This window comes from Caenorhabditis remanei, chromosome V (genome assembly GCF_010183535.1).
Source record: "Caenorhabditis remanei strain PX506 chromosome V, whole genome shotgun sequence".
Classification (NCBI taxonomy): Eukaryota; Metazoa; Nematoda; class Chromadorea; order Rhabditida; family Rhabditidae; genus Caenorhabditis; species Caenorhabditis remanei.
This window is the reverse complement of record NC_071332.1, coordinates 18460517-18487966: the sequence shown is the minus strand read 5'-3', so window position 1 is coordinate 18487966 and position 27450 is coordinate 18460517. Positions and strand designations below refer to the sequence as shown.

Below are 27450 nucleotides of genomic sequence, written 5' to 3'. Positions count from 1 at the left end.
TTCTGCAGATTGTGAAGAAGAAAATCAATAATCGTACTCAAAAATCAAGATAAATTCAAATTTTTTGAAAAAAAAAAACCCAGAAATTGATATTTTTCATAGAACAATGAGATTTGCGCTCGCTAACTAGGGAATGGTCAGGACTGACTTTGGAGTTGAGCAACGAGAACTAGTAGAATCGAAAGACAATTGAATTCTGATAGGAAATCAGTTTTCAAAAATTGCTGACGACCCTCCAGAATCCAGATTTCTGGTCTGAAAATCAGAATTTAATACATGTGATTTACTCGATTTTCCACTCAAATTTAGCTGTATTTCGCCCCAAATATCACGGCACCTGAAGATGCCTTTGGGTCAGCAATCGGTAGTCGAGGGAGGGGTGAGCGCGTCTGTCTATGAACTTCATAGTATGAAGCACGCTATGCTGGTTCGACCCCCACTTGTCCAAATTTTTTTTTATTTCGTCATTTTTTTTTAATTTTTGAACCGTTTTTCAATTAAATCTAACCAAGACTGCGAACCATTCTGAATAACACAAGTTACTTTGAAAGTTAAGTTAACTAGAAGTGACAGATGGTGAGATCAACTTTCAGAATATTGTCTATAGGAAGGCGGCTATAAAATATGGCCGATGCGTAGTTTCTGGTAAGATTTAATTGAAAAACGGTTCAAAAAGTAAAAAAAAAAGACGAAATAAAAAAAAACAAAAAAATTTTGGACAACTGGGGGTCGAACCAGCATAGCGTGCTTCACAGACAGACGCGCTCACCCCTCGACCACCGATCGCTAGCCGTGAAGAATCTTCGGGTGCCATGATATTTGGGGCGAAACACAGCTAAATTTGGGTGGAAAATCGAGTAAATCACATGTATTAAATTTGCATTTTCAGACAAGGATATCTGGATTCTGGAGGGTCGTCAGCAGTTTTTGAAAACTGATTTCCCATCAGAATTCGATTCTCTTTCGATTCCGCTAGGTCTCGTTGCTGAACTCCAAAGTCAGTCCTGACCATTCCCTAGTAAGCCAAAACCTATTTTTACACGAAATCCGCAATTACCTTGATAAACTCGGCGACTTCAACCACATCATATGTTTCATAAGACACGATAGTGAATCGTGGAACGCCTATGAAACTTTCAAACGGGAACATCGATGGACTGAGATTTGTCCAAATCGTGAGCATTTTGAGTCGTTTACACTGCTCCGATTGTAAGATTTCATCTATTTTCTCGACGGATTTCTCGTTGATACGAAGAGAAACTTCTTCGAGTGATTCTGGAGCAAACATGTAAATATCGATTGGATAATCTGTCCCAAAATTTGAATTCTCGACAACCAAGTTGTTGACATGAAGTTTTGTCGATGATTCTCGCAATTTTGTCTCAATTGTTTTCCATGTTGAGTCTCGCGAAACTGTCAGTTTCCTCAGTCGCAGTTTTGGGTTCTTCAGTATTCTCAGGGCGGCGTCCAGCGGATTTCTGAAAAGAAAATTTGAGAAAATAGAAAATCATCAAAAGGTGGACTAAGGTCAACTCTGATTTTTTTATAAAATAATGTATGTGTACCTGTGAGTTCATTTTCATATCAATTCTTTTCATTCGGTCTGGAACCCGCTAAAAGCGATAGCCGGTGAGTTTGGGCATTCCGGTGGCCTAGAAATTCGACTCCGGCCATGTTGATTTTTTCAAATTTGTTCGCTATTTTCGCCCATTTTTGTTGTTTACTTTCAATAAATTTGATGGTAGAAGAAACGGCGAAACCGTGAAAAACCAATATGTTCAAAAAAGTTTCAAGAATGTTCCACGGCCACTGAAATACCCAAACTGTTTCGCCGCTCGTTCTCACCGAATTAAAAATTCTTTCGATATGATAATGAACTCACAGGTGCACATGCACCTGTGAGTTCATTATCTATGAAAATATCAGAGAGTTGACCTTAGTCCACCTTTAAATTATTAAAATTTTGTGTTAACATATTTAGCTAGTTTGAATCGCGATTCTGTAGTTAGTTTTTCTTTGAGAAAAATCACTGCACACACCAAGGCGACAAACAGGTCCCCGGTTTTTACTCGCAGTTTGTTTCGGTTCGTGATCATGGTGAAATATGTAATAAAAACAAGTTAAAATGCCATGAATTACCACGTCACCATTATTATTATTCTTACGGTTCTTACCTATCGTACGATATATAGGACGGTCGAACGAATTCATAAGTTTTCGAGTTCTGTTCAATAATCCACCAGTCATAACAGTGATAAGTGAACTCCGTGACTTTTGGATTCCAGTTGTCGACACGAAATTATTGAATCTCTTTAGATACAAGACGGAGCTTGATTCTGCAAAATTTTATTTCAATTTCGAAAATTAATTGTTTGAAACAAGAAAACCTGTCTTCGAAATACAAGGAATCTCCGACTTTTTCAAAGATCTCGACCGGCAAGTCGGTGATTTTACGCTTTTTCGGCTCCAAACTGAAAATAATTCAAAGTTTTTCGATTTTTTATCTTCGATCTACCTTCTATCATAATCCAAATCAAAGTTTCCCTGAGCAAATCTCATGTACCAAAAATCAAATTCTGGATAAGTCATGAATTCATTGCCCAGCTTTTTCATTAACTTTTTAAAGGTTTCGAACGGTTCTTTTCCCTCGATGAATTCGTAGAGAATACAACCACGGAGTGTAATTGGATTGTTAATGATGAAATCGGTCATTTTGTAGAGTCACAAGCTGAAATATTTTCAGTTTTTCAGTCTGAAAATTGAGAAAATATATCGTATTTAACGTTCAGAACGTGATCATTGAAGAAAAGCTTGTGACAAAGCAAAACAACAATGAGAGAGAATTTGTAAATTTAAAAAGGAAAGAAACAAGATTTGATAACAAAAACAACAGACAAGAACAGATTAACAACAAATTAGAGAAATTTTTCAAGATTTTCTTTCGATAGAAATTAAAGTTTCTTCGATATTAATCTCGTAAAAATCAGTGGATCCGTCAATTGGATAACGACGAATATTCGGAAAGTTTGGAACCAAAGTGTCGTCCTCTCTCAAATACTCTTTGATTGAATCCCATGTGGACGCGAAGATGTCGCTGGCGGACTCCAGTTTGCATAATTCCAATTGAGTGCATTTAACGAGTTTCTGAAAGAAAAATTGGGCTTTCGAAGGCTCCGAATTTGGAATTTTAGGTTGACTTTTTTAATATGAAATTTTTAGTAAGAAAACTGTAATTGAGTGAATTTTTGATACCAAATTCGTATTTTAATAGAAAAATTCGCTTTTTTAAAAAACATAATTTTGTGGCCCCAGTTTCCCAAATTTTTTATGGAAATATCAATAATTGAACTGAAAAACCCAGAAAAATTCAGATTTTTTGAAAAAAAAACTTTACCTATCAGCTCGGCACAGTTCATCCAACCGCGCTCCACCGAAATGCCCTTGAGAAATGTCTCTTTTTCTCTGAGTCTCTCAATTTCGCACACAATTTTCATCGGTTTCGGTAGAACGCGGTTGAAAGACACGTGTCGTGCTAATATTTTTGCTGAAAAAGTCATGTTTTTGCACGAAATCCGCAATTACCTTAATAAACTCGGCGACCTTCAGCTCAGCACGGGTTCTACGGAGTTTGATAGTGAATCGTGGATAACCGATGAAACTTTCGAGCGGGAAATCCCATGGACTGAGATTTGTTCTAATCGTGAGCATTTTGAGTTGTTTATATTGTTCCGATTGCAAGATTTCATTCATCTTTTTGACCGACTTATCGTTGATAAAAAGAGAAACTTCTTCGAGTGATTCTGGAGCCAGAAGACTTAAATCGATTGTTCCATTTCGATTCCTGACAATTAAGTGATTTACGTGAAGCTTTGTCGGTGATTTTCTCAGTTTTTCCTCAATTTTTTCCCATGTTTCATCTCGCGAAACTGTCAGTTTCTTTAATCGCAGTTTTGGATTCTTCAGCATTCTTACGACGGCTGGCAGCGGATCTCTGAAAAGAAAAATTGGGGGAAATTACCAATAAATAAATTATACGATGAACAGGTTGATGGGTAGACTTCATAAGTTTCCGATTTTTGTTTAATGCTCCACCGATCAAAACGGTGATAAGTGAACTCAGTGACTTTCGGATTCCACTTGTCCACACGAAATTGAATGTCCTTCGACACATTTCGCAGGCGATTACTGTAAATTTTAATTCAAATCAAAAATTGCTTGAAGCAGAATAACCTGTCTTTAAAATCTAAGGAATCTCCGACTTTTTCAAAGATCTCGACCGGCAAATCGGTGATTTTACGCTTTTTCGGCTCCAAACTGAAAATAATTCAAAGGTTTCCTATTTTTCTCCATTTATTTACCTGATATCATAATTCAAATCGTATTTTCCCTGAGCAAATCTCATGTACCAAAACTCGAATTCCGGATAAGTCATGAATTCATCGCCCAGCCTTTTCATTAACTGTTGATAGGTTTTGAACGGTTTCATTCCTTTCAGGAACTCGTAGAGAATACAACCGCGGAGAGTAATTGGATTGTTACAGAGTACGTTGGCCATTTTGTGAAATGAGAAGCTGAAAGATTGGAAAATTAAATTGTTTTCAAAATTCGGAATGTAGTCAATGAAAAAATGATAGAAAGGAGACTGAAATAAGAGAAAATTCGTGACAACTAGAAGCGAAAATAAACAATAAAAAATTTCTTTTCGAAATCAACAATTGTTCACACAAATCGATAGAGCTCACCGTTGTTCCGGCTCTCTGAACAAATTTCCTCAGCTATTTTGAATTTGTCTCACTGCAAATCAGTAGTATAATCAATAAATATAGTTTTAAAATAGGAAAAAAGATTAAAACTGACGAAAACTGAAAATTCGAAAACTCCGCCAGTTTTTAGGTAAAATTCAGAAATCAACGGTAAAATGGATGAAATTTATTGTAAAAACACTTAATTCTACAAATAGCAACTTATTTCAACAGAAAACATAGAAAAAAGTAATATTTCTGAACAAGAATATGAAGAAAAAAACAAGAAACAAAACGGAATGTTTGCTCGTAAATTAGTGCGCATTGTACGCATTGCGCACTTTGAGACCTACTAGAACCGTAGCCAGACAATGAAAAAATATTGCGTTTTCAGCAAAATAACCGAGATTTATCAATTTTAGTGCTTAAAAAAGGCTAAAGCAAATAATATCAATTAATTATTTCTGAGAACCTGTATTTTGGTTAAAATTAACAACTGCCCTTCTACAAGATCGCCTGAAAAAGCGAAAATTGTTAATGCCTGGGAACTCCAATATAAAATGGGGGTATTTGAGTTTAGAACTCGGAAGAATAGAACTGCGACAAAATAAAACTGTGAAAATATAAAATTGACTAAAATAGAACAGCTACAAAGTGGAACTACAAAAAAATGGAACTGCTACAAAACAGAACTGTTACAAAATATAACTCTAGTTCGAATGGAGCGCGTTTGCATTCGTGACTTTTAAGACGAATTATAACCAATTTTTGAGGAGAAAAGTCGACTAAAAACACTTATTTTATGGAGATAAAGTCTTTGTCTATTTAATAGTCAACAAAAAACTGTATAAAATTATATTTGATAAGCCCAATAAGCATTTTCAAAACCAGTGGTAGAGTTCTATTTTGTAACAGTTCTATTTTGTTGAGTTCAATTTTGTAGCAGTTCTAACTTTCACTGTTCCACTTTGTTCAGTTCTATTTTTTCCTGTTCTATATTTTCACAGTTTTATTTTGTCGCAGTTCTATTCTTCCGAGTTCTAAACTCAAATACCCCCTATAAAATTGCTCCAATTGTTAAAGAATTTCAAAATGAAAGGACACAGTCATCAAAAACCGCTACAAGTGATCCTTCGATCCCTTATCGTTTCCTTGATCTCATCTCCCGCGAGACTGTTCGTTGTTCTCCATTTCTCGTAGATAAGAAGGTGATTTTTCGATCAAATTGAAAGAGAAAAAACTGGATTGGCGGGAAGAAACTGGATGTACTCTAACCATGTTCTGTGTGGACGGGAAGGAACATTTTGAGTTTATTGGGACAATGATCTACGGGTTGATACGTCACACGGTGATTTGTGGTGGAAGCATTTTGTTTGATTTCAATAAAAACGATTTGTATCTATCGGATACAATGAATCTCTCTTTTTAACCCATGTTCGGATCAAGCTGATCTGATATCCCGACTTCCTTCATTCAATTAAGCGATGTTGATCCCTCTAGCCTTATTATTTTCCCAACTATCCGGAATTTTCTATCCGGTAGAGGCTTGTCTAGCCACGTCCCCATCCCAACCCGTAACAGTGACCAGTACGGAGACTCCAACCACATCATCGATAACTATTTCTACTACTGCTAGCACTACCAGTTCTACTACATCGGCTACCACTACAGAGGCTCCTCCAGTACTAAGTAAGTCAATTCAGTTCTAGAGTGTGTTACAGTGTCAGGGTTTGTCCGATTTTATACTTTTCTATATAAGTATGTAGTGTAAATTCAGAGCTACATTTTTGTAGTTGACCATTTTTTGTTAGCTCCGCCCACTTTTGAGGTATATTGATTTGAAGATTAATACAAGTAAGACAGCGGCGTATGCTCACACCTCACGAGCCAACAGAAATAGCAAAAAGTTGTCAACTAACAAAATGTAGTATTTGAAATTCTGTTCATTTTTGTAGTTGATCACTTTTACGTACAACTCTTCCCTACAAAGACATGGCTTGAAAAAGTTCTAACTCTCGATTCTATTATTTGCAACCTGCCAAAACTTTCTTCGCTTGTTTTTCATCAAAAACTTGTCCATTACAAAACGAAAGTTCTATTGTCGTTCTATAACCTATCTAATATTCAAAAATTTCGGTAGAGCGCATTTCCAATTTCCAGAAACATGTTCCCCAACTGCAATAACCTATGGAGCTGGAGACGACCTCAACCCACAGCTATCGATCAAAGTAGATTATACCGGGTATGTTTTTAATATTTCAAATATCCCAAATTTAAAAATTGTGTACTTTTAGCCTGACCTCCACCCAAATCGGCGACACCACTGACACCACTTCCACCATGACAGTAACTTGCTCCGCTATCGATGGCTACAGTGCTTATATGCTATTGAATGGAAATACTCCTCCATCAGAGAATCAGGGAAATCCTCAAACTGTGTCGATAACGGCTGTCTGCAGTAGTGTGGATATGATTTGGAATTATGTGGTTGAAGTGAATGGACAGACTTTTACGAGAGCATTTACGTCCGTTAATTGTAATCAAGCGCCTTAAACTTTGTGATATTTGATAGATTTTATTGATGTTAGTAACTTTAGACTGAATAATTAATAAATTATATTTATTTAGCACTTTTTATTGACAGAAATCTCACTGAATTCGCAAGAAACAATTTATTCCGGGATACGGTAGTAGTGAAAATACGCAATGCGTACAATGCCCACTATTTTACGAACAAACAGCCCGTTTCGTTTTTTTTTGTTTTTTTTTCCAGATTTTTGGCCCAAAACTGGTATTTTTCTAGATTTTCTGTTGTAATAAGTCAGTTTTTGTAAAATTAAGTGTTTTTTTAAGCATAAATTTCATCCATTTTTAGCTTGTAACTCTACAAAATGACCGATTTCATCATCAACAACCCAATCGCTCTCCGAGGTTGTATCCTCTACGAGTTCACTAAAGGAAAGAAACCGTTCAAAACATATCAAAAGTTGATGAAGAAGCTGGGCGATGAATTCATGACTTATCCGGAATTCGAGTTTTGGTACATGAGATTTGCTCAGGGAAACTTTGATTTGGATTATGATTTCAGGTGAATAAATGGAGAAAAATTTAAAAAAATTAAATTATTTTTCAGTCTGGAACCGAAAAAGCTTCAAATCACCGATTTGCCGGTTGATGTCTTTGAGAAAATCGGAGATTTCTTGTATTTTAAAGACAGGTTTTCTTGTTTCAAACAATTAACTTCATTAAGTGAAACAAAAATTTGCAGAATTCAACTCCGACTTGTATCGAAAGACATTCAATTACTTGTCGACGAATGGAATCCAAGAGTCACTGAGTTCACCTATAGTTACGATGAGTGGCATATTAAACATAACTCGGGAGTTTGTGGATTCTGGGAATATATGAAAGCGTAAGTGAGGGAGAAAATTGATGATTTTCAAAATTCTTCGAGAATTCTGAAAAACTTTCTGGTTTTTTTCCACTGAAAACACGTTCAAAGTTCAAATGTTTCGGGCGGAGCCGAAAATTTCAACAATAACTTTTCGAAAATGTTACAAAACGATTGCGTTTTATCTTTTCAGAAATCAGCTCGGAGTCGCCGTGAGAATACTGAAAAATCCAAAACTACGATTGAAGCAACTGAGAGTTCGTCAAGATGAAAAATGGATAAAAATTGAAGAAGAGTTGAGAAAATCATCAACAAAACTTCATGTCGTTAACCTCATTCTCCTGGATCGAGATTATCCGATCGATTTCAATCTGTTTGCTCCAAAATCGCTTGAAGAAGTTGCTATTTCTATCAAAGAGTCTGTCAAGCAAATGGATGAAATCGTGACTCCTGAGCAGTGTAAACAACTCAAAATGCTCAAGATTTGCACGAAACCACGCTCATCGTTGTTCTCGATTGATAGTTTATACGGTTATCCTCGATTCACTATCACATTTAATGAAAGAGGTGCTGAGATTAAGGTCACCGAGTTTATCAAGGTAATTGCGGAATTCGTGCAAAAAATTGTTTTTTTTTTTCAACAAAGAAATTGGTTTCCGGCGTAACGATCGCAAATCTCATTGCTCTATGAAAGATATCGCTTTCTGTATCTTTGTCAAAAAGTTTGTATTTTTGCAAACTCAAAATTCTAATTTTAAAAATTTACATTTGAAAATACGATATCACATTCTCCAAAATAACCGTATTTTTTTTTTAGAAACTCGTGACGAGCACTCAGCTGGAATTGTGCAAAATTCATTATCGCCTCAACTTGTTAGAACTCAAACAACTTTTGAATGAGAAGGCCACTTTGGTTCCGGACGCTTCGAATCTTCTTCGTTATCCAATTCAAGGATCCACTGATTTTTACGAGATTGATATCAAAAGAGCTTCTATTTCTATTGAGAGAAAATCTTAAAACATTTTCTTAATTTTGTTGTTAATCTGTTGTTGTCTGTTGTTGTTATGAAATCTTGTTTCTTTCCTTTTTTCTCTTGTTTTTGTTCTCCCTTCTCTCAAACTTCTTTCGATAACTACGTTTCCAACGTTAAATACATTATATTTTTGAAAATTTTCAGACGGAAAAACTGATAATTTTCAGTTTCTAGCTCCCCACAAGATGGCCGATGTCATCTGTAACAATCCAACAAGCCTCCGCAGTTGTATTCTCTACGAGTTTCTCAAAGGAGAGAAACCATTCGAAACTCACAGAAGTATGATGAAAATGTTCGGTGATGAATTCATGGAATACCCGGAATTTGAGTTTTGGTTTATGAGATTTGCTCAGGGAAACTTTGATTTGGATTATGATATCAGGTAAATAAATAGAGAAATCATTGAAAACTTTGAATTATTTTCAGTTTGGAACCGAAAAAGCGTCAAATCACCGATTTGCCGGTCGATGTCTTCGAAAAAGTTGGAGATCTTGTAACTCTACAAAATGACCGATTTCATCATCAACAACCCCGTAAGTCTCCGCAGTTGTATTCTCTACGAGTTTACGAAAGGAAAGAAGTCATTCGAAACTTATAAAGAGTTAATGAAGACGTTGGGTGATGAATTCATGACTTATCCAGAATTTGAGTTTTGGTACATGAGATTTGCTCAGGGAAACTTTGATTTGGATTATGATATCAGGTAAATAAATAGGGAAAAATTGAAAAAAAAAGAAAGAATTATTTTCAGTTTGGAACCGAAAAAAACGTCAAATCACCGATTTGCCGGTCGATATCTTCGAAAAGATCGGAGATTCCTTGTATTTTGAAGACAGGTTTTCTTGTTTCAAACAATTCATTTCAAAAATTGAATAAAAACTTCGCAGAAATCACCTTCGAAATGTATCGAAAGACATTCAATTTCTTGTCGACAACTGGAATCCGAAAGTCACTGAGTTCACTTATTGCAATTTTGATGATTGGGAAATCGTGCAGAACTCGAAAACTTATGGCTTCTGCCAATTTGGAGACAGGATGAGACCGTAAGTAAAATAGAAAAAAGTTTTCAAGCAATGTGTTTTTTTTTGAACAAAAAGAACACTTTTTTAAAATATGAACTTAGCGACAGGTATGTGCCCGGAACTATTTTTAACAAACATTTAGCGATGTTAACACAAAATTTTTATTATTAAATTATTGATGATTTTCTTTTTTCTCAACATTTCCTTTTAGAAACCCGCTGGGAGCCGCCGTGAGAATACTGAAGAACCCAAAACTGAGATTTAAGGAACTGTCAGTTCGTCAAGATGCAAAATGGATGAAAATTGAGGAAGAGTTGAGAAAATCATCAACAAAACTTCATGTCGTTGACTTCACTCTCCTAATGATTCCAAAGAGTCCGATCGATTTACGTCTGTTTTGTCTAGGATGCCTCGAAGAAGTTACTCTTACTCTTGATGGAGAGGCAGTGAAGAGAATAAATGAAATTGTGAATCCTGAGCACTGCAAACAACTCAAAATGCTCACGATTGAAACAGATCGTTGTCCATCGGACTTCCCGCCTAACAGTTTCGTCGGCTATCCCCGATTCACTATCGAGTGTTATGAAGGATATTGCGCGAAGAGAGTCGCCGAGTTTATCAAGGTAATTGTTGGTACTTACAAGGGAATTGACATTCGGTATGCGTTCAGAGTTTTCTATAAATTTGAACACCGATAGTTTCAAATCTGCTCTTTTGAATGGTAATAGTCAAAATGTTGGATTTTTGCTCCGAAAGTTTCGAAAGTTTGAACCCGATAGTCCTCCCGAATGGGGATTTCTATGATGAAAAATGAGCAAACTATCGGAGCAAAAAATCCAACTTTTCGGGAGTTTTGCACTTTTTGACTATTACACAGGGTCAAATTTTGTCCATATGAATTCAAATTATTTTCGCGCGAAACCGGAAGCTCAGTGAAGCGCGTTTGCACACAACTTGCACGTTGCCAATTGAGTCGCCGATCAGCATAATGCGGCCTTTGTATAACGTGGGTACAGTAAGACGAACGATAGGGAGTCAAATTTTTCGAATGAAGCTAGCTTTTCTTCCATTTTTCTCGCTATTTTCGAGAAAACTTTGCGCAAAAAAATATCGAAATCATTAAAAAAGAGAAAAATACAAATTTTTAATACACAAAAAAATTTTTTTTGGATGAATTTTTTGAATTTCGCGCTAATTTAACGCTATTTTTTTTGGAGCGCAGTTGCTTCATATGGGCATTCTATGACCCTGTGTATTACCATTCAAAAGAGCAGACTTGAAACTATCGGTGTGCAAATTTATAGAAAATTCTGATCGCATACCGAATGTCAATTCCCTTGTTAGTGAAAAACACCTGTTCAAAACCTGGACGTTTTGAAAACTGGTGAACGCAGAAAACGTCCCCGAAAGCCTCTTTTTTCAGAAACTCATGATATGTACTCAATTGAAATTGTGCATTTTGGAGTGTGTGCCCTCCTCCTCGGAGTACCATGCCAACTGGGAACCAATCAAAGAGTATTTGAGTGATAAGGACACTTTGGTTCCGGATTTTCCGAATATTCGACGTTATCCAATTCGAGGGTCCACTGATTTTTACGAGATCGATATCGAAGCGGAATGTATTTCAATTGAGAGAAAATCTTAAGCAATTTCTGTTTTGTTAATTTGTTGTTCTCTGTTGTTGTTGTTATCATTTCTTGTTTGTTTCTGTTTTGAATTAAAATTCTTTAAAAAAGATATTCTTATTAAAGAAAATGTGGAGCGCACTTGCAATTTGGGGGCGTGGCCTATGTTTAGGAACATAATTTTGAAATTTTGGTCTCTCGGTTATTTTCCACGAGTCCAATAGAGCACACTTATATCTCTCCCAACTCGAGGAAATCCTGGAGATAAATCTATTGAATCGAAATGATAAAATAAGAAAAAAGGATTCATAACAGTTTCAACAAGGAGAACATTATAACAACAGATTGGTAATGGGTTAACAGATAAAATGAATATAAAAAAAAGTAGAAATTATTGTTTTCTCTGGAGACGAACGAACTGTTCTCCGAACTCCACTCGATATTCGAGTTCGTAGAATTCGTTTGTTCCCGGAATAGGGTATCGACGAAGCGACGGAAAGTCCGGAACCATAGCCTTCGGTTCATTGAAATAATTCATGATTCCTCTCTGAGCGTAGATAACGCATTTTTGTACTTTGCCTTTCTTCATGAGTTTCTGAAAATAACGTGAGAATTGGAGATTCTTCGTTGAATTCAAAAAGAAGCTAACCTTGATAAGTTTCGCCTTCAAACCGCCTGCAGGCCCTCCACCAAGTTTCAGGGTGAATCGTGGGCAATTGTAAAGAGCTCTCAATGGAAATTTGAAATGACTGTCGGGCTATTAATATAAACCATTTTAGCTTTTTGGCATTGCTCCGATTTAATAATTTCATGAAATTCTTTGCGTTTTGTAATCACGGGGGACATTTTGATCTCTTCAAGTACTCGGGGAACCATAAAGTGCAAATCGATTTTTGATGTATCATTATATACAAATTCGACCTTCTTCACATGAAGTTTTCGATTATATTCATCCAGCTCTCTGATCAATTCTTTCCAATATTTATCTTGTTGATCAATCTTCAACAGGGATGTGCGTGTGGAGGCGCTTTGGGCGCTGAAAGATTTCAAAGTGTGCGAAAATGCGACGAGAGAGAGTGTGTAAAATCGAGAGAGTGTGTCTGCGTCTCTCCATTTCGCACACTCTTTCTCGTCGCATTTTCAAATTTCGGCTGAAAATGCGAGGCGCTCAACGCCACCCGGGCACATACCTGATCTTCAATTTGTTTAATTGGAATTTCGGGTGTTTCAGCATATTCATCATGAAAGAAATAGGATTCTGGTATAAACCAAGAGAACATTTGTTGAAGACTCTCCAATTATTCGCAGAGCGATACCAGAATTTTGTTACTTTCAGATCCCAGCTATCGACTTGAGCTCGAATATCCTTGCACACATCACGGAGTCGCAATCTGGATATTTTATTTGATTGAATGAAATTTCTAATTTGATTTTGTTCTGTTACCTGTCATGTAACTTCAAGTTTTCACAAATTTTATTGAAAACGTCTAGTGGCAAGTCGGTGAACGAGCTGGGTTTCGGATCGGAACTGAAATTGACAAACTGTGAATATAGTTTCTATTCTATTTGCATACCTTCTATCATAACCCCAATCGAAATTTCCTTGAAGAAATCTCAAGATCCAGAATTCGAATTCTGGATAATCCACGTAGTCATATCCTATAGTTTCAGATAATCTTTTGTGAGCTTTAAGTGTCACTGATCTCCAATGTTTCGGATGAGTTGTAATGACGTCTTGAACTTTTCCGAATTCTTCGAGAATACGTCCACGAATAACCAACGGGTCTCTCTCGATAACATTGACAATTTTTTGGGTTTGACTGGAAAAATAATGAAATTATACGACTGAAAATGCATGCATTTTTTTGAAAACTGGAAAATTCGACTTGTCCACGTGGAGTACACGATGCTTCTCTCTGAATTCTCATTATTTACCTTTCTTCATCACTCAATCGCCTGTTTCCATTCGAAAATGAATTTCTCCATTTCTCGAAATCCTCTTTCATCACAACATCCTCTCCAAGGGCTTCAGAAATCTGATTATATGAATATTCAGCCGATTTTCCATTGATAAAATCAGATAACACGCATGCAGAGATATCTAGTACTGGAAGACTTCTGAAAATCATAGAAGTTTGAATTTCTGAAATTTCAAATATTTCAAATCTGACCTTCCATTCTTAACGGAATAGTAATATTCTTTGGAATATCGATTGAACCAATACTCGAAATCTCCGAATGAAATATTCTCGATTCTCAGCGAATCACACAGATTCTGATAGTTTTCGTATGATTTTTCCATTGTTTTCCATTGATAAATGTCATAAATTATTAGTGCTTGGATATCAGTGGGCGGGGTTGAAGGAGGATCGAGCATTTTATCGAAAAGAGAATTTGCTCGTCAGGTGTGATGCAGAGTACGCAAACACTCTGCGTACTTTGTGAGCTACAGTAGCCGGTATGCGAAATTAACGCAAAATCGAGTGGAGTGAAAACGAAGGGATTTTAAACATTTTTTATGAGAAAAATGCAAAAAATATTATTAAATCAACGAAAAACAATAATTATAACTGAAATTGAGTAGTGCTGGCGATCTCTGGGAAGCATTTTCCGAACATTTCGTTCCACTCGTCTCTCATTTTGTCGTCACTGCAAAACGAATATTAATTTATTTTTCAAAAAAAGAAATGAATACATTAAATCCTCGGGATCATCATCTTTTCCGTGAATTCTTCTCGAGTGTTGTCTGGCTGACGTCTTGCGAGAAACAAGAAATCCGCACGTTCTACATTTGTATTGTTTCGAGACACAATGCATTGAGATCACGTGGGCCCATAATCCAAGGGTACATCAAAAAAGGGTACATCGTGATCATAGGGTACATCAAATCGAAGGGTACATATAATCATAGGGTACACACGGACTCTACAGCGAGCCATCTCGATTCAAAAGAAAAAGCGGGAAAACGCCTATTTTCAGCGGAGCGCGTTTGCGTTTTCAGCATTTTTCAGCCGCTATTTTTAATTTTCTCATCGTTTTAACAATGAATTATGTATTTTATTGGAACTTTTTTCACTTTTTATGATAAAATAATGATTTTATAGAACAACTATCTCTATTTTTCTTCTTTCCACTATGAATTTAAGAAAATTCGTCGACATACGGACCAGAAAATTAAATTTTTACAGAAAAAAGTGCGTTTCACTGGAACAGCGAGAAATGGCGATCATTGCGATGTGTAAAGGGACATTAAAAGGTAAGAAATAATAACAAACAAACGATTTTTCGCTAAATTAAGTGTTTTTTTCATTTTTATTTTGTGAAAAATTCATGTTTCTAGATAACTCCGCATTCTTCTGCCCTACTCGAACTCGCCAATGACACCAGCTGAACAAATTTTGATGGACTCTTCATATTTTTTCCGACAGGTCCATTTTTCCTTTATGTGTCTTTCCGTTTATTCAAAAGTCGTAGTTGAGGATGAACATTTTCCAGGAACAATTCGCTCTCCGGAACAAGTCAGAAAGGATCACTTCTCCCGTGAATCAACATCTCTCGGCGCTCCGACATCTACATTTCTTTCTTTTTTCCCATTTTTCATAATAAAATTGATACTTCTTCATTTTCTTTTACAATTTGCGAGAAAATGCACATTTGGATAACACCAACTTCGTAATCGAGCACAATTCTCCGAAATTAAACAAAATTTGCAAGGGAATATCACTTTTCGCTCTATAAATGAACGACTTGCGTCTTTTCATTCCAAATCATATCGAAAATCACATTATTTTTGCGATTTTCAATTCTCAACGTTTTTCTTATGATTATAAAGCTAGAATTATGATTAAAGTTTTTCTTTTCCATCGCTAAACGGTATTTTAAAAGTAAAAAAACCTTGGTCTGGAAAATAATTAAATTTGAACTTTAGTGCTTCGCGCCAAAAAAGCCGCTGTGCCGCTCAGCGCGATTGCGTCGCCGTTTTTTCGAGATGGCTCGCTGTAGAGTCCGTGGGTACATCTGTGAGGTATGATCAAAGGGTACATCTGTGAGATGATCAAAGGGTACATCAGACTTATAATCAAAGGGTACATCGCTTGTGATCAAAGGGTACATTTCGAAGTTCAGGTCTGTTGCATTTCAGGAAACAATTTCTTAATAGTTCTAGCGTTTAAAATAATGTAAATCTGTGGCGAAAAGAGAAAGCTAGAATAATGCTCGAACATAGATGAAAGTTAGAAAAGTTTAAAAAAAAGCGGCTCATTTTAACTACGGTAATTACTGATTAATTAATATTCAAATATATTTTGCTATTAATGTTATCATTACTATTATTACGTGTATTATTTTGATTGTAGTAATCGGTGGCCCAGAAAACCGATTACATAGTTATCATTCGTTGGACAGACTCCTCTGTTCGTGGTTCTTCCAAATGAAAGTGTCTTATTCAACTTCCGTCCTCACCACGTCATACATTACAAAATAGCTGTTAATTTATCTTTCAATTTCATCATCTTACATCCATATATATATATATATAGTACGTTAATCAATATTGATTAAGAGCGTTTCCTCCCACCTTGTTAAACTGTCCGATTCAATTAACGTAAGGTGGAGAAGAGGACTCTACGAGTAAACGAGATGTTTTCAACGAAGCATTTACAGCTAGTAGAAAGACTATCGAGGAATAAAGTACACATATGTATTTAAAATGTTTATTTATCTGTCTCAATTATTGGATTTGTATTAGTGGTCCTAAAGAGGACCGTTGAGAAAAGGGAAGAAACTCGAGAAGACGGAGAGCGGGGGAAAGCACTGAATGGAGTGTTGAGGGCGGGCGAAACGAAAAGAATCTAAAATATTTCGATTACAAATGAAACTGAGATACGAAACTTAGCTGAAAACAGAAGTGACATTGAGAAAGAGGCGGGAACTCGAGAAGAGGCCGGAAGCGAACAACGGGAAGACGGAGAGCCACGTTACGTTAACGGAGAGCCACGTTACGAAGACGGAGAGCCACGTCTTTAGGACCACTAATACAAATCCAATAATTGAGACAGATAAATAAACATTTTAAATACATATGTGTACTTTATTCCTCGATAGTCTTTCTACTAGCTGTAAATGCTTCGTTGAAAACATCTCGTTTACTCGTAGAGTCCTCTTCTCCACCTTACGTTAATTGAATCGGACAGTTTAACAAGGTGGGAGGAAACGCTCTTAATCAATATTGATTAACGTACTATATATATATATATATATATATATGGATGTAAGATGATGAAATTGAAAGATAAATTAACAGCTATTTTGTAATGTATGACGTGGTGAGGACGGAAGTTGAATAAGACACTTTCATTTGGAAGAACCACGAACAGAGGAGTCTGTCCAACGAATGATAACTATGTAATCGGTTTTCTGGGCCACCGATTACTACAATCAAAATAATACACGTAATAATAGTAATGATAACATTAATAGCAAAATATATTTGAATATTAATTAATCAGTAATTACCGTAGTTAAAATGAGCCGCTTTTTTTTAACTTTTCTAACTTTCATCTATGTTCGAGCATTATTCTAGCTTTCTCTTTTCGCCACAGATTTACATTATTTTAAACGCTAGAACTATTAAGAAATTGTTTCCTGAAATGCAACAGACCTGAACTTCGAAATGTACCCTTTGATCACAAGCGATGTACCCTTTGATTATAAGTCTGATGTACCCTTTGATCATCTCACAGATGTACCCTTTGATCATACCTCACAGATGTACCCTATGATTATATGTACCCTTCGATTTGATGTACCCTATGATTAAAATTTTCATAGATGTACCCTTTTTTGATGTACCCTTGGATTATAGGCCGATCACGTGCATTTTCAGATTCCATCGATTGTTTCCCCACGGTTTGAGTATGACATTACACATCTGACACTCATACGATTTCTCCTCTTTTCTACCGTATTCGTTTGCCATCATTTCCTCTTCTTCTTCCTCTACTACATCCGGAAAACATTCCATCATTAATTCGGTCCACGGGCGGTCACTGCAATGAATGGAAGTGAGCGGTAGAGCGCACATAAAGCGGTTTTCATTATGAAAATGCCAATTTTAACAAAAAAACATTTAAAATCATCAGAAACCAGATGAAAACTGGTTGCAAACTCTTTTGCAGTAGAAAAATCGGTTGTAAAACTAATAATTTTCCACCAAAAGCACTTGAAAAACTACTTTTTGAAGGCAGTTTTACTGAATAATTTTCAGATTTTCAATAAAAAACTGAAATTTTACAAATTTTCAATGCGAAAATCGGAAAAATTCGTTCAAAATCATATTTCTATGTAACTTTTAGCTATAAATGCTCGATTTCATGGCTGATATTCGCACAGATTTCTATTCAATGTAGATCGCACTGAGCGTTAGATTTTGATTAAAAAATTATGAGAAAACGACAAAAATACAGTTTTCAGCAAATTCGCTACGTTGAGAAGCTGTGAAATCAACGAAAATTCAAAATTTTCGATGTAAAAGTAGGCTTTTTTTCTTGAAAATTCGAATTTAAGACTGATTTTCAGCCAAAATTTCAGATTTTGTGACACAGTGTCGTAAATTGCAATGTTCGCATTGAAAACATTTTGGTACGAGAATGATGAAAAATGACAAAAGTACACAAATTTTTGACTGTAAAATCAACAAAAATCTGAATTTTTCACCGAAAAATGAATTTTTCCAACAAAATAAGCTTGAAAACTCAAATTTTAGACTGATTTTCAGCCGAATTTCCAGATTTTGTGAAATAAATTTCATCATCACCAAGAACTAACATGAGATCAACGATATTTCGTCGATGTGTTCGATGGATGGTAGCTGAATGATGTGTGACTCGATGTCTCATCGAATCACTATAATCACATTGTCTACATTTGAATCGTTTCGTATCAGAATGCATTTCGATTGCTTGCTCTTTTAGTGATGAATTACTGTCTCCTGTCACCAAAATTCCACATTTCTTACATCTCTTTTCTATTGATTCTATAGGCTCCTGCTGGATGACACTGAAAATCAATAAGCTCCGCCCACTTTAAAGAGGACACGCCCCCCTCTTACCATACACCCAATGACATTTCCTCTTCTTCCTCCTCCTCTGTGTGTCTGTCGGTTTGTCCGGATGTCCGTCTAAAAATTAGATTTTTATCTGAAAATCATTCCTATTCTCACTTATGAATCTGAAAATCCAAATCCTGTTTTCCCTCTGAAAATCGATTAAACCAAAATTGGAATTCGTCGAATCCGATGACGTCATTGCTGACTATTTTACACAAATTATGGAATCCCTCATTGATTTTTCGTTTTTGAAGAAATTCGTAGAGAATAAAAGATCGAATCATTTTTGAGTCGAATTTCGGGGCGATCGACATTTTTCTGAAATGATTTTACGAGTTTCGCAGAAGAAAGAGAAAACTGAGGAATCTCAACGGTTTTAACGTATTTTCTAGTAGGAAAAAAGGAATAAAAACAGAATTTATAACAGTAACAACGAAGTGGTAATGGGTTAACAGGTAAATTGAATATAAAAAAGAAGAAATTATTGTTTTCTTTCAAGGCGAACGGGCTGATCCCATAATAGATTGCCTTCCTCTCGATATTCGAGTTCGTAGAATTCGTTTGTTTCCGGAATCGGATAACGACGAAGCGACGGGAAGTGTGGAACCATAGCTTCTGGTTCATTGAAATAATTCATGATTTGGCTATGATTTTCAGCGTAAGGATATTTGGAAATGTAGAGAACGCATTTTTGTACTTTGCCATATTCCATGAGTGTCTGAAAATCACGAGGGAATTGGAGACTCTTCTTTGAATTCAAAAAGAAGCTAACCTTGAGAAATTTCGATTTCAAATCGTCTGCAGGTGTTCCTCTGAGTCGCAAAGTGAATCGAGGACAGTTGTAAAGAGCTTCCAATGGAAATTCTGAAGTGGGTGTTGGACTAACAATATACACCATTTTAGCTACTTGGCATTGCTCCGATTCAATAATTTCATAGAATTCTTCGCGTGTTGGATTCCAGAGGAACATTTTGATCTCTTCAAGAACTCCGGGAACCATAAAATGCAAATCAATTTCTGATGAATAGCGGCATCGAAATTCGACGTTCTTCACATGAAGTTTCCGATTTGTTTCGTCCAGTCGTTTAATCAATGCGTTCCAATATTTGTCTTCTCTTTTTATTGTCAATTTTTCCAATCGGAGTTTCGGATGTTTCAGAATATTCATCACGAAAGAAATAGGATTCCGGTAGAAACCAGAACTGGATCTGTCATTTTCATTTTGTCCAAAGTCGGCCGCACAGTAAGGTTCAGGTCTCGATGTCTGCCAGACTCTCCAATCATTCCCATTGCTGTAGTAAATCTCGTCCACTTTCAGATCCCAGTTATCGACTTGAGCTCGAAAATCCTTGCACACATCACTGAGTCGCAATCTGAAAAATTGATTTGATGAATCAAAACTCCGAGTTTGATTCTGTTTGGTTACCTGTCTACTATATCTAAGTATTCGCCAACGTTTTCAAAAATGCCCAACGGTAAATCGGCTAACGATTGGGGTTTCGGATCAGAACTGAAATTGACACAAATTATGAAAATCGGTTTTATTTCATAAGCGTACCTTCTGTCATAACCCCAATCAAAATTTCCTTGAAGAAATCTTGCAAACCAGAATTCGAATTCTGGATAGTCCACGTAGTCCTCTCCCATAACTTCAGATAACCTTTTGTGAACTCTAGATGTCACTGATCTCCAAAGTTTCGGGTTTGTTGCCATTTGTGTCTGTACTCTTCCGAATTCTTCGAGGATAAGTCCACGAATAAGCAACGGGTCTCTCTCGGTGATCTCGGTCATTTTGTGGGCTTGACTGGAAAATAATTTTGGAGAATAAGGGAAAATTGAGGAATTTTAACGGTTTTAACGTATTTTAAGTGAGGAAAAAAGTTATAAAAGAAGAATTCATAACAACAACAGTAAGGAGAACACAATAACAACAAATTGACAGTGGGTTAACAGATAAATTGAATTAGAAACAAAAGAAGAATTATTGTTTTCTTTCGAGGCGAACGGCATCTCCTTGATATTCGAGTTCGTAGAAATCGTTGGTTCCCGGAATCTGGTAACGACGAAGCGACGGAAAGTTGGGAACCATAGCCTTCGGTTCATTGAAATACTTCATGATTTGGCTATCAACGTAGAGAATGCATTCTTGTACTTTGCCTTTCTTCATGAGTTTCTGAAAATAACGAAAGAATTGGAGACTCTTCATCAAAAAGAAGCTTACTTTGAGAAATGCCGCTTTCAAACCGTCTGCAGGTTTAGAGAGTCGCAGAGTGAATCGTGAGCAATTGAACAGAGCATCCAATGGAAATCTAGAAGTGGAAGTCGTACTAGCAATATGGACCATTTTAGCTGATTGACATTGCTCCGATTTAATAATTTCATATAATTGGTCGCTGTATGGATCCCTGAGAAACATTTTGATTTCTTCAAGAACTCCGGGAATCATAAAGTGCAAATCGATTTTAGATGGAGTGTAATGACGGGCAAATTCGATTTCCTTAACATGAAGTTTCCGATTTGATTTTTCCAGCTGTTTAATCAATTTCATCCAACAGTTATCTGTCCTATAAACCGTCAATTTTTCCAATCGAAGTTTCGGGTGTTTCAGCACACTCATCACGAAAGAAATTGGATCCCGATTGAAACCAGTACCGCGTGAACAAAACGGTTCGGGTCTTGACTTCAGATAAAGGTCAAAAGTATTCACTCTGCTATAGGAAAACTCGGTAATTTTCGGATCCCAGTTATCGATGTGAGCTCGAAAATCCTTGCACACATCACGGAGTTCTATTCTGAATAATTGATTTGTTTAATCAAATTTCTAATTCAAATTTTTAGGCTTGCCTTTCATGTAGCTCCAAGTATTCGACAACTTTTTCAAAAGTATCCCATGGCAAGTCGATGAACGAGCGAGCTTTTGGATCGGAACTGAAATTGACAAACTGTGAATATTGTTTATATTCTAACTGCATACCTTCTATCATAATCCAATTCTAAATCTCCTCGAACGAATCTCGAAAACCAGAATTCGAATTCCGGATAGTCAATGAAATCAGCTCCCATCACTTTACACAACTTTTCGTGAGCTTCGAAACTCAATTTTCTCCATAATTCCGGATTTGTTGCAATTTGTGTCTGTACTTTCTCGAATTCTTCGAGAATACGTCTACGAGTAGCCAATGAATCAGTATCGATGACCTCGGACATTTTGAAGGTTTGCAACTGAAAAATGGATAAATTAGTAGGCTGAAACGTTCGAAATAACGAAAACTCGATAATCCTTTAAAATTTTGAGAGTATTTAAAATCAGAACGTTTAAGGTGAAATCAAAAAATGATGGCAATGATTGCGCGTAATATATCGTACATTTTCCGTATTGCGTACTTTGAAAACAACCGTAGTCAAACAAAACAAAAAGAGGAATTGCATTATTGTTGAGGCTTTATTTTTAATTTTTTTTAAATACTCTCTCGTTGTTGTTTTGCTTTCTCACAAGCTTTCTTTAATGATTACGTTTTGAACGTTAAATACGATATGTTTTCTCAAATTTTCAGACGCAAAACTGTTAATTTTTCGGCATTTAACTCTACAAAATGACCGATTTCATCATCAACAACCCAATGAGCCTTCGCAATTGTATTCTCTATGAGTTTACGAAAGGAAATGAACCATTCAAAACTTACAAAGAGTTAATGAAGACGTTGGGCGATGACTTCATGACTTATCCAGAATTTGAGTTTTGGTACATGAGATTTGCTAAGGGAAACTTCGATTTGGATAATGATAGCAGGTAAAGCAATGGAGAAAATTTTTTTATAAACTTTCACTTATTTCAGTTTGGAACCGGAAAAGCGTCAAATAACCGATTTGCCTGTTGATCTCTTCGAAAAGATCGGAGATTCCTTGTATTTTGAAGACAGGTTTTTCTGTTTTAAATAATTAATTTTCGAAATTAAAATGCAACTTTGCAGAATCAAGCTCCGACTTGTGTCGAAAGACATTCAATTTCGTGTCGATAACTGGAATCCAAAAGTCACTGAGTTCACTTATCACAGTTTTGACTGGTGGAGTATTGAACAGAACTCGAAAACTTATGAATTCTACCGATCGTCCTATCTATCGTTCCATAGAATAGAACCGTAAGAATATTAACAAATGGTGACGGGGTTATTCATGACATTTAAAAGTGATTTTTATAACATATTTCACCATGAACCGATAAAAACTGCAGGGCGGCTAAAAAACGGGGACCCGTTGGTCGTTGTTCTCAAAGAAAAACTACAGAAACAGTTTTTTTGTCAATTTTTCGAAAAAAAAACAAATTTTTAATAGACATTAGCCATGTTAACACAAAATTTTAATAATAACTTAATTATTGATAATTTTCTATTTTCTCTACTTTTCTTTTCAGAAATCTGCTGGCAGAAGCCGTGAGAATACTGAAGAACCCAAAACTGCGATTGAGGAAACTGAAAGTTTCGCGAGATTTAACATGGAAAACAATTGAGACACAATTCCGAGAATCATCGACAAAACTTCATGTTAACTACTTCTTTGACGAATATTCACAATCAGATTACCCTATCGATATTCGTCTTTTGGCTCCAGAATCAGTCGAAGAAGTTTCTCTTTTTATCAATAAGGAATCCCTCAAAAAGATGAATGAAATCTTGCAATCGGAGCAGTGTAAACGATTCAAAATGCTCAAAATTTCGACAAATCTCAGTCCATCGATGTTCCCATTTGAAAGTTTCATCGGGATTCCACGATTCACTATCGTGGATTATAAGAGATATTGTGTGGTTCAAGTCGCCGAGTTTATCAAGGTAATTGCGGATTTTTTTGCAAAAACGATTTTTTCTAAACCAAATCTCATTGTTCTATGAAAGATTTATTCTCTTTTTTTTTTGTGAAAATCTGAATTTCTCTTAATTTTTCAGTACGATTATTGATTTTCTTCTTCACAATTGCAATCTGCAGAACAGATTTCGGTAAATTATACTTTTGAGACTAAAGAATTATTCATATCAAAAGCTCTAATTTTGTGTCGAAAAGTCACAGATTTACAGTTTTCTCGAACTTGCCAACTGAAAAGTCAAGTTTAAATACACTTGAAATCACAAAAATACGATATTACACTCCTCCAAAAAACAGTATTTTTCTTTCAGAAACTCGTGAAATCCACTCAATTGGAATTATGCAATTTAGGATATGTTCGATTCAACTTGTTAAAACTCAAAGAACTTTTGAGTGATGAGGGCACTTTGGTTCCGAACTTTCCGAATATTCGACGTTATCCAATTCAAGGATCCACTGATTTTTACGAGATTAATATCGAAACGGAATGTATTTCAATTGAGAGAAAATCATAAGAAGTTTCTCCAATTTTTTTGTTAATTTGTTGTTGTCTTTTGTTGTTATAAAGTTTCGTTCATTTTCATTTCCAAGCTGAAAGTTCTAAAAAGAAGTTTTATTAAAGAAAATATTAATAATTATCGAAATTTGTAGATTGCTGAAAAATTTAAATTTAGTTTATTTTTGAGCGAACAATCCCTGTTTCCACAAAGTTTTTGCTCCAAATTATCGGTTTTTGACGAAAAAAAAAACAAAGTTTCTCTCATTTTTCTTCTCAATGTTTTTAACGTCTTTTGAGCGAGAAAAATAATAAAAAGGTTTCATAACAGTAACAACAAGGAGAACATTGTAACAACAAATTGGTAATGAGTTAACAGGTAAAATTAATGAAAAAATAATATATTATTGTTTTCTTTCGAGGCGAACGAATTCCTTCTGATATTGTAGTTCGTAGAATTCATTTGTTCCAGGAATCGGATAACGACGGAGCGACGGGAAGTTGGGAACCTTAGCTTCTGGTTCATTGAAACACTTCAAAATTTCTCTCTGAGCGTAGAGAACGCATTTTTGTACTCCACCTTTGTTCATGAGTGTCTGAAATAACTAGAAAATCGGAGACGTTTCGTTGATTTTCAAATTCTGGCTCAGAGACATTGTATGAAAAAAAAACTAACTGTAATGTCCGCCATCCTTATGACGTAGAAGACGGGTTATAATTACTCTTTATTGAGAAGCGGTAATCGTGGAACGAGGGAAAATCAGAACTGAGCTTTTTAGTGAAAGTTCAGAATAACATTGACCTTGACATGGCATGATAAAAAGGCAAGGTCAATGAAAAAATAGAATTAATAAAATGCGTGTAACCTCGAGGAATGTACACGTTTAAAGTATACAAACGTAGCGTTTGTAACATCTCCCCTTTTTTTAAGATGGATGCGAGGGAGGTAAGAGAGGCAACGAGTTCACTTAGTATCTTTTCTGCTTTGGTTGGATTTGGAATGGTTGCACGGGTTTGATGTTTCTGGTGGAGCGGCGGAGTGGCACTGGTGTAGTTGGTGGGATGCTCGTGCTTGGAGACAGTACTGGAATGGTGGTGGTATCGGCTTTGTCGGGCTTGGGCATCTCTTCAGCGGGGTCTTCAATTTCGAGGAAATCTGACCAATCGTAGTGAGACGGTGGAGACGTTCGCTGCCGAAGTTGATTGGCGTGTCTTGTCCATCGTTGACTTCCGACTCGGACTTTGTAGACAGTCTGGCCCAGTTTACGTTCGATGACTCCTGAAACCCATTGGGACGAATTTGGGCTACGACGGTCAATAACATAAACCTGGTCGTTTATTTCAAAGATCCGATCACGGGCTCCATGATGCAAATTGAACTGCGTTTCCATTGCCAAATTTCTCTCTAGGTTGGGAGTCGGCTTGTGTGGCAGGAGCAGGTTCAGCACAGTTCTCATTTTACGTCCGATGAAGGCTTCGGCAGGAGACTGGTTATTTGGAACAGATGCACATGGAGTCGATCGATAAACCTGAAGGAAGGTCTGGAGCGCAGTCTCAGTGTTTCCCTCCCCTCTTAACTTGCATAAAGCTCGTTTCAAAGTGTCCACGAATCTCTCGGCTTGACCATTCGATTGAGGGTGATACGGTGGAGTCCGAACATGAGTGATACCATTGGATGCCGTGAATTCTTGGAACGTTTGTGACGTGAACTGAGGACCATTATCGGTGACTAGCGTCTCTGGATTCCCGAACTGCCCGAAAACTTTTGCCAATATCTTGATAGTAGCTGCGGTGGTAGTCGAAGTTGTAGCATAGACTTCAGGCCACTTCGACAACGAGTCTACAAAAACAAGATAATACATACCGTCTACCGGTCCAGCAAAGTCAACATGAACCCGTTCGAATGGTTTCTTCGGAATTGGCCATGAGTATAAAAGATTCTTGACTGGATTCTTGGCGGCGGAGGCACATTCATCACACGATTTGACCACTTTTTCGATGTCTTTGTCGATACCCGGCCAGTATACGTAACTTCTTGCCAACATTTTCATTCTCACGATTCCAGGGTGGGCACGGTGGAGTGTCTTCAGGACCTTTTGTCGCAAAACTGTGGGAATCACTACTCGTTCGCCCAGCACGATGCAGTCGTTGACAATTGAGAATTCGTCCTTTCGATTACACATGTTCCACATTTCGGTTCCCTTTTCACTTTTGGGCCATTTACCAGATTTCAAGGAGTTGAGGACATCTGTCAGGATGGTGTCTTTACCGGTCTGGAATGAAATAGTTTTGGCGGTTATAGGTAAGAACTCGAGATTTTGGGAAAGTTGGTCGACAGGATCCAGTTCCACTTGTGCAATAACGAAGTCTTCTGGTGCTTTCTCGGCATTCTGCTCATCAATCAGTCTGGACAGCGCATCCACTTGTCCAAAATCTTTGGTGTTGATGTATTCGATGTCGAAATCATAATTCAATAAAATTGTAGCCCATCGTTGCAGACGATTTGCAGTGTAAACAGGTACTCCTTTTTTTCCTCCGAATATAGTTAGTAGCGGTTTGTGATCGGTTCGCAAAGTGAATTTTCTCCCGTGGATAAATTTGTGAAATTTGGTGACGGCGGTGATGAGACCAAAACCCTCTTTCTCGATCTGACTGTAGTTCCGCTGGGTTTTTGACAGAGTCTTGCTGATGTGGTATATGGTCTTTTCGGTTCCGTCCGGAAATCGGTGAGAGATGGTTGCTCCAATTCCGTATTGAGATGCGTCCGCAGCCACAATGATTGGCAAGTTGGGATTGTAGTGAGTCAGCAGTAGGTCCGATTGCAGGATCTCCTTGATTGTATCGAATGACTTTTGGCATTCCAGAGTCCATTTGAAATCAGTGTCTTTGGCAGTGAGATTGTCCAAGGGTTGGCGTAATCGGAAAAGTTGTTTTACGAATTGCCCATAAAATTGGATAAGTCCCAGGAAAGACTTAACTTGACTCCCGTTGGTGGGTTCCGGCATATTCTTGATGTGACGAACTTTCTCTGGATCTGGACGTCGTCCTTGCTTGTTGATAATGAAGCCAAGGAACTTGATTTCTTCCATAAGGAATGAACATTTTTCCATCTTGATCCGGAATCCATACTCTTGAATACGCCCAAATACTTTAAGCACTCTCTCATTGTGTTCTTCTA

General features: G+C 36.7%; 2 protein-coding genes across 2 annotated transcripts; one reads left to right on the top strand and one right to left on the bottom strand.

The window, feature by feature from the left end:
- Positions 1-6226: 6226 nt before the first annotated feature.
- On the top strand, positions 6227-7295 carry GCK72_021056 (uncharacterized protein; the record flags this gene model as incomplete). The annotated part of the gene is made up of 3 exons (XM_053733982.1): positions 6227-6431; positions 6903-6984; positions 7037-7295. The coding sequence occupies 3 exons, from the start codon at positions 6227-6229 to the stop codon at positions 7293-7295; spliced, it is 546 nt and encodes a 181-aa protein (XP_053582895.1).
- Positions 7296-19400: 12105 nt separating this feature from the next.
- GCK72_021055 (uncharacterized protein) lies at positions 19401-20710 on the bottom strand (the record flags this gene model as incomplete). Its single annotated transcript, XM_003091213.2, has 4 exons — positions 19401-19637; positions 19692-20292; positions 20346-20429; positions 20478-20710. The coding sequence occupies 4 exons, from the start codon at positions 20708-20710 to the stop codon at positions 19401-19403; spliced, it is 1155 nt and encodes a 384-aa protein (XP_003091261.2).
- Positions 20711-27450: the final 6740 nt, after the last annotated feature.